The sequence below is a fragment of the Protopterus annectens genome, chromosome 8.part1 (assembly GCF_019279795.1).
Source record: "Protopterus annectens isolate FY-2018-M chromosome 8.part1, PAN1.0, whole genome shotgun sequence".
Classification (NCBI taxonomy): domain Eukaryota; kingdom Metazoa; phylum Chordata; order Ceratodontiformes; family Protopteridae; genus Protopterus; species Protopterus annectens.
The window spans coordinates 139,720,706-139,741,223 of NC_056742.1; the positions used below are offsets into that span (position 1 = coordinate 139,720,706).

General features: G+C 44.0%; 1 protein-coding gene across 1 annotated transcript in view; it reads left to right on the plus strand.

Moving 5' to 3' along the window:
- NOB1 (NIN1 (RPN12) binding protein 1 homolog) overlaps nt 1–20,518 on the plus strand; it is a gene marked incomplete in the record, with an annotated part of 517,851 nt that overhangs the window by 205,780 nt on the left and 291,553 nt on the right. Inside the window, 1 exon segment of the mRNA XM_044081784.1 lies at nt 118–372. Within this exon segment, the coding sequence (XP_043937719.1) occupies nt 118–372 (255 nt within the window).

Genomic DNA, 20,518 nt, shown 5'->3' on the forward strand with positions numbered 1-20,518 from the left:
GAGCTGTCTGAAGCATTAGGTAGTCTTTTATTACGTGGTTCATTGAGTAATTTTATGTTCACTTTGTGGTCTTTTCATTTATAGGACAAAAGTTGAGTTTGTATTTTCTGTTTCTAGGGTGCTACAGAAATAGCCTGTAGGATAGCAGATTTCTCACTAGCTGCAGAGAGGAGCAAAGAAGATTCTGCTGATAGCAGTGGGCCAGAGGAGAAGGCTACAGATACTTCAAGTGATGGTGGTGATGATGAAGATGATGATGATGAGGGCTGGATAACCCCAAGCAATATCAAGCAAATTCAGAAAGATATGGGATGCACAGAGGCTCCTGTGAATATTGTTGTCGGCTGTCTCACCACTGACTTTTCTATGCAGGTAAACCATGACTAGTCTTTCATCACTGAGTCGGAAGCTGGGTAGAGCGGACATTACTGAAGTTTGTGTTTGGACTAATTTTATGTATTGTGTAATGACTGGGTTAGCCCTGTTGGGCAAAGCCATTTTAAATATGTAACCCAGTAGTGCAAGGCTATAATATTTTCCACACATTTAGACCAGCTACTTCACACAGGCAGGGACTAAAGTTGGAGGTATCTTTATTTGCATGAAAAATAAATATACTTCAAAGCCGGTCAAACAGGACAATGCACTTGAGGTGCTCCATGTTCAACTCACCATAGGCAAAATCCAGTACCCATTCCCTTTGAGCTATAGGTCCCCCTCTATGACCCAGGAAACTCATACGATGCATTTAAACTTATTAGAAGCACTACCCATCCAACCCAATACCATATTCATGGGTGATTTTAATTACCCCAGTGATAACTGGGAATCCTATAAGACACCACACGTACATGCACAGAGATTTCTAAATTTTGTAAAAACAAACCCCCTTGGCCAGATAGCCAGTACACTGAGCAGGGTTGCAACCATATTGGATCTGGTCCTCCCTAATATGGGAGAGTGCTGCACATCCCGTACTGTAATGTCATCCCTGGTTAGGTCAGACCACAGAATGGTCTCCTTTGAGGTAAAAATAAAACCTTGAGCCCCAGCTAAACCCGGAATATTCAGGAGCTACTCTAAGGCTAACCATCTGCTATTACCTGGCAAAATTTCAAGCCCCCATAAACCCTGAGAACACTGCTGCCTATGCAGAACTGTTCACAGAAACCCTGTGCAACCATGTTACTAGCTGCATAGAGGCAGCTACACCCACTATGAAGAAGTACAGAACTAATTGGCCGGCTAACAACTTGCTATATTCAACTGGACAAATAAGAGAATTTAAGTACCTTTATCTGCTTTTTTTTTCAAAAAAAATACAGTATTTAAATTGATTAACTGTGTGGAAAGAATATTTAGCTGAATTGGAAGTTTTCACTCTGCTCTTCAGTGTGGAAGAAATATTAGCTGAACTGGTAGATGTTCTTCATTCCACATTGCTGCAGTCCTAACTATTGGGTAGTCCGCTGTCCAGTCGGCCCGAATACCAGAGTATATGGCTGACGTCGGTCAGGGCGCATTAGACTGACGTCAGTACGTCAGGGTACTAATGCGCATGACCGACGTCATATCCTCAGTCTTTTTTGCCGCATGGTCCGATGCAGAAGCAGTTTTGCGAGTGCAGGTTGGCGTTCTGAAATTTTCTGAAGTCGGAGTTTCAGACCAAATCAGAGTTGGCTAAGTACCCGTTAGAACATTTTGGTTTTTTCTTGCCTCAGTATTTTACCGGATGTCAGAAAAAGTGAATAACTGTATTTCTTGTGGGAAACAGATACCTCATAGGGATTACCATACCTTGTGTATACCTTGTTTAGGGCCTGAGCACGACGTTGTTGGATGCCGCTCTTGTGCTAGGTTTAACAAACGCACTATTAAGAGAAGGTTAGACTGTGCCAGGTTAGTGTTTGGGAAGCGTTGCAATTATAAAATGCCGTCAGATGCTCCGACGCCCGCTTCGTCCAAGAAGCGCAAGGACAAAACAGCGAAGCCTAGGGTTGATGAACCGGCAGTCCCGGACGCCGGTTCTTTAGAAGGCTCAGTGGAGCCAGAGGTTTTGCCAGGAGTTTCTTTGGAGTCTCAGGCAGAGACTTTACTGTTACAGGATGTGCCTTCTCAGAGAGGTAGGCCAAGTTTAGCTTCAGTGGGGGCTTCTCCTAGCACTTCAGGTTCTGTGCCTAAGAAACATATGCTTAAAATGGCAGAAGATTTGATTACTATGATTAGAGGTTCTATGCCCCCTCCTGATAAGAGGCCTAGGGTGGAACCTGAGTTTGATAGTTTTGAACAGTGTTCAGAGGCTTCTGAGACTTCTGCGGAAGATTTGCAGGAGTATCCCCCTTATTCTGATTCTGATGTGGATGATTCCACTCCTACAGCTTCTCCTCCTGAGGATTTCTCATTTTCAGAGACTCTGCATTCCATGAGGGAGCACTTTAAATGGGAAGGCCAGGATTACTCTGATTCCAGGAAAAGGCTTAGGGAATTCTTGTTTTTACCCCAGCATAGGCCCTTAGCTATACCTCCTGTGTTGAATGTGGTGGAAGATGTTTTGCAGAGGCTTCCTGAACCCTGATTCTTTGCCTCCTGCTCCTATTAAACCTGATAGGTACTATAGGGTGCCTGAAGCTCATAAGTATCTTAAGAGTCCTAGGGCAGACCCAGAAACTGTTTCTCAGGGACCTAAAGGTGTTAAGGCCTCTGTGGTTAAAAACCCTGTTCCCACTGATAAAGAGGCAAGGGCTTTGGATAGATGGGGAAAGAAAGTGTATACTTCTTCCACTTTAGCCATGAGGGCGTTGAATTGTCAGTTTCACATGCTAAAATATCAAAATTATCTCCTTTCACAACTGAAATCTAAGGTGGATGCTTTGGCGGAAGGTATTGAGTGTAAAGAGTTGTTGGATTTAGTTCATGTGTCTGAACAAGTGGGTAAGCATTCTTTGCAATGTGGTTTTGATGCTGTACAGGCCTCCTCGAGGGTGGCTGCCACTAGTTCTGTTCTTCGCAGGCATGCCTGGTTGAGGGATCAGAATTTAGCTGAGCATGTTAAGACAAGGATTTTGGATGCTCCTTTACAGTCTGATGTGTTGTTTGGTTTGCCTGTGGAAGCAGTTTTAAAGAAAATGGAGGACAAAGCTAAGTCTATGCAAACTGTTAAAGATTTTTTGCAGGTGCAGCCACCGAAGTTTAGTAGAAATTGGCCTACTAAGGGATGGACATATCCTGCTTATGATTCCCAGTCTAGGGGTAGGTCTAGACGTGGTAGGGGCAGAGCTCAAGGTTCTTTTAGGCCTAGAACAGGGTTCACCTGCTCAGACTTCTGGTGAGGGCAGGGGTCAGAACCTTCGAGAACAGACCCAATGACCTGCCTTTTCAGCTGCCAGTAGATTCTCGTCTGGCAGCTCCTTTGGGAGGAAGACTGTCTCTTTTCAAAGAAAATTGGGATTTAATCACTCAAGACAGATGGGTGTTGGATATCATTCACCACGGTTACAGGTTTTATTTCCATACATTGCCCCTTTCAAAGGCATGCCAGACGTTCCTCCTCCACAAAGGAAAGAGGCTCACAAGCAAATTTCTCTGTTACTCCAAATAGGGGCCATTCAGCCAGTCCCTGTATCAGAAAGGGGCCTAGGATTTTATTCTCGCCTGTTCCTAGTACCAAAGAAGGGGAACACGTGGAGACCAATTTTGGATTTATCTATCCTCAACACTTATCTGGACATTCCAAAGTTCAAGATGTTGACGTTACAACAGCTTTTACCTCTGCTGGGCAAAGATCACTGGACGGTAACTTTAGATCTCAAGGAAGCTTACCTTCATGTGCCTATAAGACTAAGTTGCAGGAAGTATCTGCGTTTCGAGCTGGAAATTCTCATTATCAGTTCTCTGCATTGCCCTTTGGCTTATCTACTGCGCCCAGAGTATACACAAAGGTTCTGGCTCCAGTGATAGCTTACTTCAGGCTAAAAGGAATTCAAATCTATCCTTACTTGGACGACTGCCTGATTCTGGCTCAAGAAAAGGAAGACCTTCTACAGCATCTGGAATATGTTATAGCAGTGCTAAGATGCCTAGGGTATTCTGTGAACGAAATAAAGTCCAGTCTAGTACCCTCTCAAGACATGTGCTTTCTGGGTGTGAGACTGAATACAGCAGCCCAGATGGCCTTTTAACCCCGGACAAACAAAAGAGTCTATCCCTTTACTTCCATCAACTATCTCATCAGTCCGTGCTGACTGCAAGGACAGTCCTTCAAGCATTAGGGTTCATGGCATCTTGTATTCTGGTGCTTCCCAATGCCAAAGTGCATATGAGGAAGCTGCAATGGTATCTCATAATGTATGGACACAGCACTGCCAGGATTTGGACACTGTCATTCAAATAATACCTTGCCTTCAAAAAGAATTTTTGTGGTGGGCTCAGGAATGTCACCTAAACAAGGGACTCTCTGTGACCCGCCAGAGGCGAGTCAGATTTTAACGACAGATGCCTCGGACATTGCTTGGGAGCTCATCTAAATGGAAAGTGGATACAAGACAAGTGGCCTGCCAGACTACAGCATCTACATATCAACATGAAGGAGATGTTAGCAGTCCAGTTTGCATTAATGGCTTTCAAGGAGTTACTTCTTCCAGGGCAGGTGTTGATTCTAACAGACAACACAACTGTCATGTGGTACATCAACAAACAAGGGGAACACATTCTTATCCTCTATGCAGGCAAGCAATGATTTTATGGGAGACTGCGCTCAGCTTGCAACTAACTCTTCAGGCAAGGTTTCTGCCGGGAGCACAGAACTCCTTAGCAGATGTGTTAAGCAGACAAATCATGGATCCCCACGAGTGGAAACTGGATCTTCATGTATTTCAGAAATTGACAGTGTCATGGGGAACTCCAGACATAGATCTGTTCGCTTCTCCACTAAACCACCAGCTGCCAAAGTTTTGCACAAAGGGGTTTCATCACACAGCTTGGAAAGTGGATGCTCTTTCTTTCAGTTGGAAAAATCTTCATGTGTATGCCTTTCCACCTCTGCCTCTTCTTCCAAAGGTGCTCTTAAAGGTCAGACAAGACAAGCCAAGGATGATTTTAATAGCTCCAGATTGGCCTCGCAACACTGGTACCCACTACTAAGGAGTCTGGTAAGGAAGCCTCCATGGCCTTTACCTTTGATTCCACATCTGTTATCTCAGAAGGACGGTCATCTGCTCAATGTCAAGCTTCACTCACTTCATCTAACAGCCTGGCATATTCTGTGTTGAAACACAGCAGGTCTCAACTTCCTCAACAAGTTTTAAATGTGATTATGGAAGCTAGAAGACCTAGTACAAGGAAAGTGTACGCAGAAAAATGGAAGAGGTTTTATTTTGGAGTACAGCAAAGAATTTGGAGATTTCTGAGCCTAATTTGAATGTGGCTCTTCAATATCTTACTGAGTTATTGGACAAAGGTTTGTCCTTCTCTTCCATTAAGATTCATGCTGCAGCAATTTCAGCTCACTATGATTGTGACCCACCATTGTTTTCGCATCCTTTGTTCAAGCAGTTTCTTAGAGGGCAAAGAATATAAGACCCCACGAGAGCTCCTACTCCTGCTTGGGATCTCAATTTTGTGTTGGAAAACTTACTCTACAACCTTTTGAGCCTGCGGCTACTGCTGAATTGAAATACTTGTCATGGAAGACTGCTTTTTGTTGGCTATTACTTCTGCAAGAAGGGTGTCTGAGTTGCAGGCCCTTATGGCAGTAGAGCCCTTTTGATTTTCCATAAGGATAGGGTATCATTACGCACTAATCCTTCCTTTATGCCTAAGGTGGTTTCTAGTGTGGCTTTAAACCAAACTATTCATTTGCCTACTTTTTATGCAGACCCCCAAAATAAAGGGGAAAAGATTTTGCACACTTTAGATGTACATAGGCAATTGCTATTATTTAAGCAGGACTAAGGATTTTAGGCAGTCTCAGCAGTTGTTTGTTTCTTTTGCTTTGAGTTCAAGAGGGCAAGCCTGTGTCAAAACAAACTATTTCTAGGTGGATTGGGTTTTGCATTGCATTTTGTTATTCCCATCATGGCAAGGAGATTCCAGCTGGGATTAGGCCTCATTCCACTAGGGCTACTGCCACTTCAACAGCATTTCTAAGGGGTGGCAACTAAGGATATTTTGGAGGCAGCTACTTGGAGTTCAGTGCATACTTTCTCTAAGCATTATCACCTTCCTCTCTACTCTAAGTCTAGGGCTGGTTTTGCCACAGCTATTTTGCAAGGCATGTTGTCAGCTCCTGCTTCTTTATGATTTGCCAGCCTCCCTTACCTCTGCTTTGGGATTCTACCCAATAGTTAGGACTGCAGCAATGTGGAATGAAGAACATAGTACAGTTTTGTACCTACCATAAATGTAGATGTTCGAGGATCCACATTGCTGCAGTCCAATTTACCCTCCCTCCTTCCCCTCTGTGTTTAGGGGTGGCTGTGTAGGTGAGGTTATATGCTGTTATTTTTGTATATATTTTTGTATATATTGTACATATTTCTGGTGCAGGTATATTGGGCCTTGTCTTTTTAGGGTCTTCTGACATCTGGGGCAAGAAAAGACTGAGGATATGACGTCGGTCATGCGCATTAGTACCCTGACGTACTGACGTCAGTCTAATGCGCCCTGACCGACGTCAGCCATATACTCTGGTATTCGGGCCGACTGGACAGCGGACTACCCAATAGTTAGGACTGCAGCAATGTGGATCCTCGAACATCTACATTTATGGTAGGTACAAAACTGTACTTTAGTCAGTGTTTGCTGAATTTTGTTATTTGCTAGTAATTACAGGTGTGGGGGTAGTCACATTCTTTGATTTCCTGTCCTTGCCTATTTAAGTGGTACAGTGTGAAATATTTTCTGCTTAAAAACCTCAGCTTTGGCCGGCTAACAACTTGCTATATTCAACTGGACGTATAAGAGAATTTAAGTACCTTTATCTGCTTTTTTTTTCAAAAAAATACAGTATTTAAATTTATTTTAACTGTGTGGAAAGAATATTTAGCTGAACTGGAAGTTTTCACTCTGCTCTTCAGTGTGGAAGAAATATTAGCTGAACTGGTAGTTAGTCAGTGTTTGCTGAATTTTGTTATTTGCTGGTAATTACAGGTGGGGGTAGTCACATTCTTTGATTTCCTGTCCTTGCCTATTTAAGTGGTACAGTGTGAAATATTTTCTGCTTAAAAACCTCAGCTTTGGCCGGCTAACAACTTGCTATATTCAACTGGACGTATAAGAGAATTTAAGTACCTTTATCTGCTTTTTTTCAAAAAAATACAGTATTTAAATTAATTTTAACTGTGTGGAAAGAATATTTAGCTGAACTGGAAGTTTTCACTCTGCTCTTCAGTGTGGAAGAAATATTAGCTGAACTGGTAGTTAGTGTTTGCTGAATTTTGTTATTTGCTAGTAATTACAGGTGTGGGGGTAGTCACATTCTTTGATTTCCTGTCCTTGCCTATTTAAGTGGTACAGTGTGAAATATTTTCTGTTTAAAAACCTCAGCTTTGGCCGGCTAACAACTTGCTATATTCAACTGGACGTATAAGAGAATTTAAGTACCTTTATCTGCTTTTTTTCAAAAAATACAGTATTTAAATTGATTTTAACTGTGTGGAAAGAATATTTAGCTGAATTGGAAGTTTTCACTCTGCTCTTCAGTGTGGAAGAAATATTAGCTGAACTGGTAGTTAGTCAGTGTTTGCTGAATTTTGTTATTTGCTAGTAATTACAGGTGTGGGGGTAGTCACATTCTTTGATTTCCTGTCCTTGCCTATTTAAGTGGTACAGTGTGAAATATTTTCTGCTTAAAAACCTCAGCTTTGGCCGGCTAACAACTTGCTATATTCAACTGGACGTATAAGAGAATTTAAGTACCTTTATCTGCTTTTTTTTTCAAAAAATACAGTATTTAAATTTATTTTAACTGTGTGGAAAGAATATTTAGCTGAACTGGAAGTTTTCACTCTGCTCTTCAGTTTGTCCCACCCACCCTCCCTGTTTTTGTTTTGGTGTTAATCTTAGTGGCCTTGCAGCTGCCCGCCCCTCTTGTAAATTTGTGTTTGGATACTCCTTCTGGGCCCATCTCATTTGCTCACTCAACTGAGTGCAGTGAGATCATATTCTGATTTCAGGCACTCCTACTGTGTACAAAGAGAGCATCTGGGAAACAGAAAAAAAAAATTTAAGCTTGTTTCCTGCCTTTCCTGTTAAGTGGTATAGACTATTTGTAGGCTTTTGAGCCCCCAAGCCCTTCTGTGTTGGAGGGAAGCCTTCTAGCTTAGTTTTTTTTCCCTATAACTAGCCAGTTTTCTAGTTTCAGCACTCAAAATCTGTTTCTTTGATCTCAGCACTTGTTCAGAAAAAAAAAAAAAAAAAATTTAATCTGCTTTTACTGTACTTGTTTCTACCTACTTTTTTTACTTTTGCATCATCTTAAAAGTACTCAATTGTATTTATTACTGCTTGGTGTAACTCATTCTAAGCCTTCTGGTTTAAACACTTGGGCTTCGGACCAGTTGTTTTGCACTGAGAGGGTTTGTGGTCTGTAGTGGCAGAACAGGTAGCTTACATCCTTCTAGGTTGGGAACTGCTGATTGAGGACTCAGTGTCTGTTATTCTAAAAGTGTATTAATTCTGGTTTAAGCACTTAGGCTTTCAGGCCAGTTATTTTACATTAAGAGGGTTCGTGGTCTGCACTCTTGTGGGAGGAGAGGCTGGACTCTGCCCTTCTGAGCTGGGAATTTCTGATTGAAGGCTTATAGTGCGTGCATATCTGAACTGCTTCTTACTGAAGTTGGTGCGCCTTGTTTGCTGTGGCATAGACTGGATTCGGGCCTGCTGGATCTAGCTTTGTTTGTGTAACTTGAGCACTAATCCAGGCATTCTCTAAAGTATTCAATTGTATTTATTACTGCTTGGTAGTAACTTGATTAAAGTTTAGCTGTCATTCTAAGTCTTTTGGATTAAGCACTTGGGCTTCAGACCAGTTGTTTTACATTAGGAAGGTTTGTGGCATGCACTGTGGTGGCAGGACAGGTAGCTTTCATCCTTCTAAGTTGGGAACTGCTGATTGAGAGCCCAGTGTCTGTTATTCTTAAAGTGTATTAGTTCTTGTTTAGGCACTTGGGCTTCAGGCGAGTTATTTTACATTAAGAAGGTTTGTGGTCTGCACTCTTGTGGGAGAAGAGGCTGGACTCTGCCCTTCTGAGCTGGGAATTTCTGGTTAAAGGTTTATAGTGCCTGAATATTTGAACTGTATCTTACTGAAATTGGTACACCTTGTTTGCTGTAGCATAGACTAGATCCAGGCCTGCTGAATATATGCTTGTTGTTTGTTTGCTTATTTCCCTGGAACGCTAATTCCACCTAATACGTGGCTTCTCAGCGCTTCTGTGGCTCACTAGTGATATCTGCATTGCTTACTGTACTTATTTCCTTGTTTCACTTGAAAGAAAGTTACTGTTTGTCGTTTATGCATTTAAGTTACCTGTAACACATTGCACTTAAGTTACCTGGCACTTGCTCACTAAAGCAATTATATAAGTCAGCACTAAAAATTAAAAGCACTACACCTCCACTCCCCACTGGCCCTGGTTTTCAATTATTAAGGAATTCCCAATGTTATTCTAGCATGTCCAAAGGTCAGTTGTCAATCTCCTCTCCGGTCCAGTTGGTGAATCTGGGAATCTTGAGGCAATGTTACAACTGCCTCATGTACACAGACAACCCTCTCCTCCTCCCAACAAATTCCAATACATGTGAGAGATGCAACCATATAGCCAAACTGGAGGCTAAGCTCTCTCAACTCAGTACTGGCATAACCAGTCAGGAGGAGAAGGAAACCATACTCACTACAATTCCAGTCTCACATAGACCTACCACGACAGCAAACCAAACACATAATCACACAAAAACATACTCGGAGGCTCTAAATAAAGATCTGCTAAGCAGCAGAGACCTCCAAAGCAGACACCCAAGCAGCCGCTACCCCAAAACAAAACACGTGCAACACATCTCACAAAGCCAGTGTGCCAAACAGTCACAGCCCTTAAGACTAAACAACACACCTGATACACTTATCGTCAGGCACACTGACGTCCCGCTCACCAGGCTGAACAAGGAGAGGGTCACGGTGAGCAGCCTGTCGGGTGCTAGGATCCGCCACATAACACAAGCACTCAGGTCACTCCAAGGCAAGTACAAATATGACTCAGTCATTGTCCATGCTGGTGTGAATGACCTGAGACGTACCTCCCTGGACTACATGAAAAGAGACCTAAAGGAGCTCTCTGAGCATGTAGCCCAGGCCGTTATGACCCTGACCTTGAGTAGCATCTTACCCTGACCAAGAATGATGCCACAATATGAAGACAAGATGATCAATTTCAACAATTGGCTTAAGTACTGGTGTCATTCAAAGGGGATCCAATGCCTGTCAGCTTGGGATGATATGCTCGACAAGCCACGATGCTTCGCTAGGGACGGCTTGCACCTGTCACGCCTGGGCTTTGGATATTGGCAAAGGCTCTTGCTACCCCATAGTGCCTTTTTTAGGCAAGGCTCAAAAGACAAACCCACCTCCATAGGTATCACAAGGGATAAGAAACTAAGAGTAATGCTACTCAACGCCAGAAGTTTAAACCTCAAGATGCACGACTCAAACTCTCCTTAGCATGGAGAACATCGATATCTGTGCAGTAACAGAAACCTGGTTCAGGGCTCCCGAGAGCACCCCAGCACTACCAGGTTATACCTAATACCATGCTTTTCAGCCCCAAAACTTGACTGAACCACAAAAGGAGGGGGAGTATCGATATTCATCAAAGATACCCACACCTCCAGGTTGGTGGCAAAGCACGAAGCATCAGAGACTATCCATGTGCAACTAACAGTGGGTAAAACTGCCTTCCAGTTTATAGCCTGCTACAGACCACCCTCCCAAACCCAGGAACCCCACTCGGCCTTCCTGAGAACACTGGAAAATATGAAGGTGTCTCCAAACACCATTATATTGGGCGACTTCAACTACCCAAACATAGACTGGGAGCATTACTCTAGCTCCAACACCCTAGCCCAAAGGTTCCTAGAATTTATAAACTCAAATGCTATGGAACAACTTGTTACCACTCCCACAAGAGGGGAAAACATACTGGACCTGATCATCACCAACATGGGGACTCTATGCTCCAGACCAGAAGTGTATCCCTCACTGGTAAGATCAGACCATAAACTAATCTCACTGGATATTCACATCCCGACCCCAGCCCCTGCCCAGAAAACCACAGTGAAAAACTTCTAAAGCAAATTTTACACTCCTCAAAACTGAGGTGGAATCCTTCAAAGCCCCGGCCTGTGGAAAATACAGCCCAGACCGCAGAATCCTTTATAAACGCATTCTATGAACACCTTCAGGAATGCATGGATCATGCGATCCCAAATAAAACCAAGACCCAAGCCTCCAAAGGCAGACGTCCTGTCTGGTGGACCCCAGCCATAAACAAACTATACAATAGAAGGAGGAAGCTACTAAATGATAAAGCAAAATCCCAAAAAGGGAAGGCATCACTGATCAGTATTAGCAAAAAACTACGGGCACATAAAATTGTCTAAGGCCAGCTTCGAGAAAAATTGCACAGGACACTAAGGATAATCACAAGGCTTTCTTTAGTTATGTTAGGAACCTGGGTGGTAATTCCCAGATATGCTCAGAATTAGTCCAAAATGACAAAATACACCAAACCCTCACATTGCCAACATCCTAGCTGACAGGTTCAGCGCAAACTCCCACCAAAAGGGCAAATATCTATCCCAGCAGAGTGCTGCCCCTGACATCTCAGATGCTCAGGTAAGAGCCGCCTCTCCAAAGCAAAAACACAGCATCAATGGGACCAGATGGTGTCCCGGCTGCGCCCTACATGAACTCAAAGAAGAGCTAAACCCAAACATAAAACTACTGTTCAATCTCAGCCTTACCACAGGATATGTGCCCAAAGAGTGGCGTACAGCAACAGTGGCCCCTCTCCATAAAGGTGGTGCCTCAACGGATCCTGGAAACTATCGCCCCATAAGCCTGACTAGCTTGGTCTGCAAAGCTGTGGAAAGGATCATCATGGACCTCATAAATAAAGATATTGGGGACCTACAAACACTGGATCCTACCCAGTTCGGCTTTAAGGGCAGATCCTGCCTCTTAAACCTGGTTGATTTCTTTGAAACAGTCACCAAGGCCATTGACGAGGGGAAGGTGGTCCGGTCCCACACAGCCTACCTGGACCTCGCAAAAGCCTTCGATACAATACCCCACTCTGGCATTATAGATAAGCTCACCAGCTTAAATATAAACTCCTATGTCACTAGATGGATTGCAAACTGGCTCAAGGACAGAACCCACATGGTTAGAAGTGCTGGAGCCATGTCAGACTCCAAACCAGTTACAAGTGGTGTCCCACAAGGCTCAGTCCTGGGACCTCTCTTGTTCGGTATATATTTCTCGGAGGTACAGGCCAACACGGAAGGACTGTGGCTGACCAAGTTCGCAGATGACTGCAAACTGGGTGCCATAATCGACTCTCCAGCCGACACAAGCATCCTCCAAAAGGGCCTCATAGAAACAGACAACTGGTGCCAGAGCCATGGCCTCAAGCTAAATGCCAAAAAGTGTATAGTCATCCCCTTTGGCAAAAACAAAGTGCCCACAAATTACCACATAGGTGGAAATCCATTAAGTACAGAAGAAGTAATTAGGGACCTGGGAACCCAAGTTGATAGCAAACTCTCATTTGACAACCACGTGGCCAAAGTGGTTAGAAAAACATTTTATATAGCCCACCTAATCATGAAGGGATTCACATCTAGATCAGGGGAGGTCATCGTGCCTCTTTACTCATCCCTCATCAGGCCCATAATTGAGTACAATGCCCCTTTTGGGATGTACCTTACCAGACACCTGCAGCAACTGGAAAGACCCCAAAAATACCTCACCAAGAGGATCAAAGGGCTCAGACAGATGCCATATGCTGCCCGGTTAAAGAAACTCCAGCTCTACTCAGTGGCATACCGCCTGTTCAGAGGAGATCTGTGCCTGACATATAAAGCCATGTCCAACCCGGAATTAATGGACATGCTGCACCTCAGAAAATCCAAATCACATCGAGCTACGCGATCGAGAGACTTGAACCTCAGCACTGAAATAAATAGGACATGCTGGAGGGACAGATTCATAACCCAGAGGCTCCCTTCTCTCAAATAAAATCCCAGTGCAGGTTAGGCAGAGTCCCTCATTGACTCTCTTCAAGAGGAATCTTGATGAGTGGATGGGAGATCGTAGGTTTACCCCGGGTATCACTTCTATGTCACTGTTAGATAGAGGCACAGTATACTAACCTCGAAAAAGGGCATAGCAAAATAAATTTAAAATGGGTGGCAAAAGCCAAACACATTCTGGCTAGGCTTATAAATGCCCTAGGTCAGATAGCCTAGTATGAACCTATGAACATGCCACCCTGGTGGAATCACAAAATGAATATACGTATAACAGAAGGAAGAAAAGCATGGCAAAAATTAGGAGGTGCAGCACCCAGCAGGATAAAAGCACTCTCGTCAAACTTTAACTCAGAGGGCAAATAAAGTCTACCAAAGCCAAAATTGAGGTAATTTGGCCTCCCAGGCAAAGGACAACCACAATGCATTCTTTAGCTATGTCTGCAGCCTCAAAGGCAATACACAATTGTCTGCAGAGCTTATTGTAAATGGAGCCAGCTATACTGACTCAGAAAGTATAGCAAACTTCCTGGCTGATAAATTCAGCTCCAACTTTACCCTTCTGTCCCCGCTCAAACTTCCCTCAGGAAATGCCATCAAATGTAACTCCCCCTCTATCACTAGGGAACAGGTCCTTAATGCTCTCTCTAAGACCCAAGAGCACTGCATCAATGGGCCCAGACCATATCCCAGGATACCTTCTAAAGAGCATGAAACATGACCTGTCAGGGCCTCTGGAATTACTATTTAACTGTAGCATCCAACCAGGCTTTTTGCCTCATGAATGGAGAAAGGCAGCAGTCATCCATCTGCACAAAGGTGGGCCATCTACAGACCCTAGAAACTACAAACCCATAAGTCTCACTAGTCTTGTATGTAAAGCCATGGAAAGAATTATCATGGAGATGATTAATAGAGTTATAATAAACCTCCAGACACTGGATCATCCAACCCAGTTTGGTTTCATCAAAAGCAGATCATGCCTACTCAGCGTGGTGGACTTCTTTGAAGAAGGTAACCAAAGCAATGCATGAGGGAAAAATGGTTTACACAGCCTACTGTTAACTGGCCAAGGAATTTGACACAGTACCCCACCTGGGCATTGTTGACAAACTCAAGAAGTTGGGTACAAACTCGTATGTCATCTAGTGGCTAGCCAACTAATGGACCCAGGAAGTTAGAATTGGGGAATCCACCTATACAAAAGGCCATTCACAAGTGGAATCCCTCCGGGATCAGTCCTTGGACTGCTCTTTTTTGGCATTTACTTCTCAGAAGTTAAGGCCAATGCAGTGGTCTGTGGCGGACTAAATTTGCAGATGATTGCAAATTAGGAGCTTCCATTGAATCCCACACTGACAAATGTTCTCCAGGAGGAGCTGACACAGACAAACTAGTGTCAGAGCCATGGACTAAAACTAAATGCCAAGAAATGCATAATAGTATCTTTTGGGAAGTCCTCCATCCCTGGTAACTATCATATTGACAACGCACCCCTTAGTTGACCCAGTAGTCGGGGACTTAGGGAGACGCATAGTAATCCAGCCTTTCACCACCACATGTCTACAGTAGTGAGGAAATTATGCTGTTGCCCAACTTATAAACAAAGATGTTCTTTGTGTTTTACTGTTGTAGTCATTACATTTGGGTTATCTGCCTGCAGGTAGCCCTCAGCCGGCCTGAATACCAGAGTCCTGGATTCCTGCGTCGGATGCTGTCTCTTCTTCCATGATGTCAGGTATATAAAACATGCGGCCGATGCCATTAAATCAGTCTTTCTTGCCGCGCGGTGCCCGAAGCAGAAGCAGTTGGCAAGTGCCTGTCAGCTGACTCCTGAAATTTTCATTTCTGAGTTTCAGAACCGAAGTCTTAAAAAAAGCTAAGTACCCCGTTGGGGAACCTTTTACTTGCTATTAAACCGATGTCAGTAAAAGTTAACAATTGTCTTACCTGTGGAAAGCAAATACCTCATAAAGATTTTCATTCATACTGCATTCCTTGCTTAGGCCCAGACCACGACGTCCCTCACTGTCGGTTTTGTTCTTTATTTAACCCCCGAACTATTCGTCGTCAGTCTATTTTTGCAGCAAATTATTTTGGTACTCTGTTAACTATCTAGAAATGGCTTCGGTAAGCCATCCGAATACCGATATTCTGAAAAACGTAAAGATAAAGACAGAGAGACTGCATAGGTCCAAAACTGCCAACGACGCTTCTGTTGAGCTAAGTCACCAGTTCGCCGGTACTCAGTGAGGTGCTTTTGCAGCCCCTGATACCTGCTACTACAGATTCACAGGCCTCTATGGAGACCCATTCGTGTCTGGTATGCCGTGAGATGCTTTTTCGACTATGGAACCTGCGGATGTCTCTACCTTGGATGGGTCCAGAGCCACTGTGCAAGCACCGGTTCCTGAGGGTGTATTCAGGCCTACAGACTTGCATTTCAAACCGATGCCATCGTCTTCATCAAGGCCTAAAACTCAACCCACACCTAGAAAACCGATGTCCAAATGGCATGTTCAGGGCCATATGCCTAAAAAGCAAATGATTAGAATGGCTGAAGACCTTATTACTTTAATTAGGGGAAGTCAGCCTTCCCCCTCTAAGACCTAGAACTGATTTTCCTTCTGATTCTTCTGATCAGGATTCTGAAATTTCTGTTTCTTCTGATTAGCAGGATTTGCCCTTATCTACCTATGAGGATTCTGATTCCATTCCCTCTGCCTCCCCTCCAGAAGACTCTTCTTTTGGTGAAACCCTGCACACTCTTAGGGAGCATTTCTGTTGGGAAAGCCAGGACTACTCTGACTCCATCCCAGGCCTTTAGCTCTCCTTCCTGTTCTGGACATTGTAGATGATGCCTTCTTGGAATCTAGCCTGGCCCCAGACACTTTACCTCCAGCTCCCAGAAAACCTGACTGGTATTAGAGTACCTGACTCTCACAAGATGTTATTCGTATTTCACTGTTGCAGTCATTACAATTGGGTTATTCTGCTGGCAGGCTGCCCTCAGTTGGCCTGAATTCCAAAGTCTTGGTCCGGCGTCGGTTGCTGTCACCTCTTCCCGGGCATCGGGGTATAAAAGATGCAGCCAACGCCATTTTCTTCAGTCTTTCTTGCCGCGCGGTGCCCAAAGCAGAAGCAGTTCGCAAGTGCCAGTCGGCCGACTCCTGAGATTTTCGTGTTCGAATTTCAGATCCGAAGTCTTCATTAAAAGCTAAGTACCCCATTGGGGAAACATTTTTCTTGCTACAGTCCGATGTCAGAAAAAGTTAATGATTGTATTTCTTGTGGGAAGCAAATACTTCATAAGGACTTTCATTCTTACTGTATTCCTTGCCTAGGCCCTGACCACGACGTTGCTAGTTGTCTGTTTTGTGCTAGATTTAACCAACGCACTAAAGAGTCGGTATGATTTTGCATTACACTATTTTGGCAGAAAATTTAATTATACAATGTCGTCTGATAGCCATCCGACTACCGGAATTCACAAACGCAAAGAAAAGGACAGGCAACAGAGGTCCAAAACCGACGACGAGGCTTCTTCTAAGCCAGTCGCCGGTTCTCAGTGAGGTGCCTTCGCAGTCCCTGACGCCTGCTACTTTTGAGCCGCAGGCCGCTACAGACTCCCATGTGGAGTCGACTGGGCCACTGGAAACTCAAGGTATTGGACCCTCTGATACCATTCCCTCAGATGGGTCCGGAGCCGCTGAGCAGGCATCTGCTTTTGAGGGTGTTTTCAGATCTACTCAATTATGCATTAAAATGACTTCAGCTTTAAAGGCAAAGACTAAAGCACCTTTAAAGACAAACAAAGTACAACAGCCTCATGGACAGGCCTCCATGCCCAAAAAAACAGATGCTGAAAATGGCTGGAGACTTAATTACTGTGATCAGGGGTTCCCATCCCCCTCCTGATAAAAGGCCTAGGCAAGAGACAGACTATGAATCTTCAGATCAGGTTTCCATTTCATCTGATTCCTCTTCTGATCAGGAATACTCATTTCCTCCCTATGAGGATTCTGATGCTGAAGAATCTATCCCTTCAGCCTCTCCTCCTGAGAACTTCTCTTTTGGGGAAATCTTGCATACCATAAGGGAGCATTTCCACTGGGAAAGCAAAGATTTTTCAGAATCTAAGAAAAGGCTCACATTTCCTTTTACTACCACAACACAGGCCCCTAGCTATTCCACCTGTGTTAGATATTGTAGATGTGTTTTCAGAGTCTAGTCTGACCCCTGACTCCTTACCTCTGGCTCCTGTTAAGCCGGACAGATACTACAGGGTTCTTGACTCTCATAAATTCCTCTTCAAAAACCCTGCTGCAGACCCAGAAACTATCTCTCGGGGTCCCAAAGGGATCAAGGCTTCCACTGCAACAAACCCTACTCCCTGTGACAGCGATTCTAGGGCACTGGACAGATGGGGAAAAATGATTTATACCTCTGCTACCTTGGCTATAAGGGCCTTAAATTGCCAGTTTCACATGCTCAAATATCAGCATTATATCATGTCACTGCTTAAACAGAAAATGTTGATAAATTTTGAATGTGCAGAAAACAAAGAAATGCAGGATTTATTACATGCAGCTGAACAGGTTGGAAAGCATACTTTGCAATGTGTTTTTTATTCTCTGGAGGGCCTCCTGCAGGGCCGCTGTTATGGGTTCTGCCATTAGGAGGCATGCTTGGTTAAAGGAACAAAATTTGCCTGATCATGTCAAAGCAAAATTATTAGATGCTCCATTACAGCATGATACCTTGTTTGGTGTTAAGGCAGAAGAGGTGTTAAAGAAAATGGAGGACAAAGCTAAATCTATGCAAATGGTCAAGGATTTCTTACAGGTACAGCCTCCAAGATTTAGCAGACACTGGCCTACAAAGAATTGGTCCTTTCCAGTGTCAGGCCACAAAGGGGCAGATCCAGACGCCCTAGAGGCAGATCCCAGCCCCAAGGTTCATACAGGTCTAAACAATGGGGTGCTTCTACCTCCAAAAGTGGAGAAGACAAATCACCGCCATACAGGAAACAGTCCCAGTGACTTCCCCCTGCCTGTGCCAAACACTTATCTTCTGGCAGCACCTTTAGGGGGAAAACTAGCACTTTTTTCTCAAAATTAGCACATAATAACCCAGGACAAATGGGTCCTAGACAGTGTCACAAGGCTACAAGTTTCACTTCCATACCCTGCCAAGGGCAAACGGTTGGCCAAACCTGCCAAAAAATCAATGGGCAGAGGCACAAAAACAAGTCTCATCCCTCTTGGACATGGGGGCCATAAACAAGTATCAGCGCAAGGGCAGGGTCAAGGATTTTATTCAAGACTGTTCTTGGTACCAAGAAAGGACAAGGCCTGGAGACCAATACTGGACCTATCTGTTCTAAACACATACTTGGATATACCAAAATTCAAAATGTTGACTCTAGAGCAGCTTCTGCCCATGCTGGGCAAGAAGGCTTGGCTTGTGACTTTAGACCTAAAAGAGGCATATCTTCATGTCCCAATCAGACAAACATGCAGAAGATACCTCAGATTCAAAGCTGGCTCAATGCATTACCATTTCTCTGCACTGCCCTTTGGCTTATCTACTGCGCCCAGGGTCTTTACAAAGTGCCTGGCACCAGTAATTGCATTCTGCACAGAGAGGAATACAGATATGTCCTTACTTGGACGACTGCCTCATTCAAGCAGAGAACAAGGACATTCTGCTACAGCATCTGGCGTTTGTAAAGAGATTTTTAACATGCCTAGGGTACACAGTCAACGAAAAGAAATCAAAACTAGTATCCTCTCAAAGAGATGATATTCCTGGGTGCAAGCTTGCATACAACTGCCCAGATGGCTTATCTCACGCCAGACAAAGGCAACTTGACTACCTATTTCAAAATTTTGGCAACAAAGGCAGAGTTGTCTGCAGGAAAAATTCTGCAGGCTTTGGCCTTCATGGCATCCTGAATTCTACTAATTCCATATGCAAGACTGCATATGAGGAAACTTCAGTGGTACCTAAAAAGTGTTTGGACTCAACATTGCCGCAGCCTTCAAGGACCTACTTCACCCGGGACTACTGATAGACAGGCAACACCACGGTCATGTGGTATATAAACAAGCAGGGAGGCCCTCATTCTTACCCCCTTTGCAGACTAGCCATGACTTTGTGGGACACAGCATTGACTTACCAAGTACATCTGCAGGCACAATTCCTGCCAGGAAAGATAAATACTTTGGCAGACGAACTAAGCAGAAACATCATGGATCCCCATGAGTGGAAATTGGATCCACAAGTCTTCAGCATGATAACAAGGAAATGAGGATGCCCGGATATAGGTCTATTTGCCTCTCCTCACAACTACCAACTAAAAAGATTCTGCACAAGGACTTATCACAGGCAAGCATGGAAAGTGGGCACCGTCTTTCAGCTGGAAAAACTTAACAGTATATGCCTTTTGCCTCTCCTCCCCAAGGTACTCCTAAAGGTCAGACAAGAGAAGCCAAAGATGATACTGATTGCCCCAGACTGGCCCCGCCAGTACTGGTATCCAGTCGTAAGGAACTGGTCTCAATGCCCGGCTTGGCCCTTACCACAAATACCTCATCTACTGTCCTAACAAAGCAGTCTGGTCTTGCACAGCCAACTCAAGACCTTAAATCTGGCAGCATGGCGGATACTGTAGTCATACAAAATGTACCTCTCACTAAAGCTGTGATGGATGTCATTTTGGAGGCCAGAAGGCCTAGTACTAGAAAATCTTATTCTGGAAAGTGGAAAAGATTATGTGCTTGGAACCAGGCACAAGGGATTGACACAGCTGTACCAAATATTCCTCAGATTTTGCAATACTTAACTAAGATGCTGGACAAAGGTCTATCCTTTTCATCAATTAAAATTCATGCCTCTGCCATTTCGGCTCATTACAATACAGAGCCACCAATCTTTTCTCATCCCTTGTTAAGGCAGTACCTCAAAGGAGCCAAAAACCTAAGACCTTCAAGGAGATCACCAATACCTGCATGGGACCAACTATATCTTGGAAAAACTCACCCTGCCTCCTTTTGAGCCAGCCGCTACAGCTGTTATAAAGTTTTTATCTTGGAAAACAACTCTGCTCCTAGCAGTAACTTCTGCAAGACGAGTTTCAGAGCTATAGGCACTCATGGCTGTGGAACCTTTTATCATTTTTTATCCAGACAGGGTTTCTCTGAGGATAGACCCGACA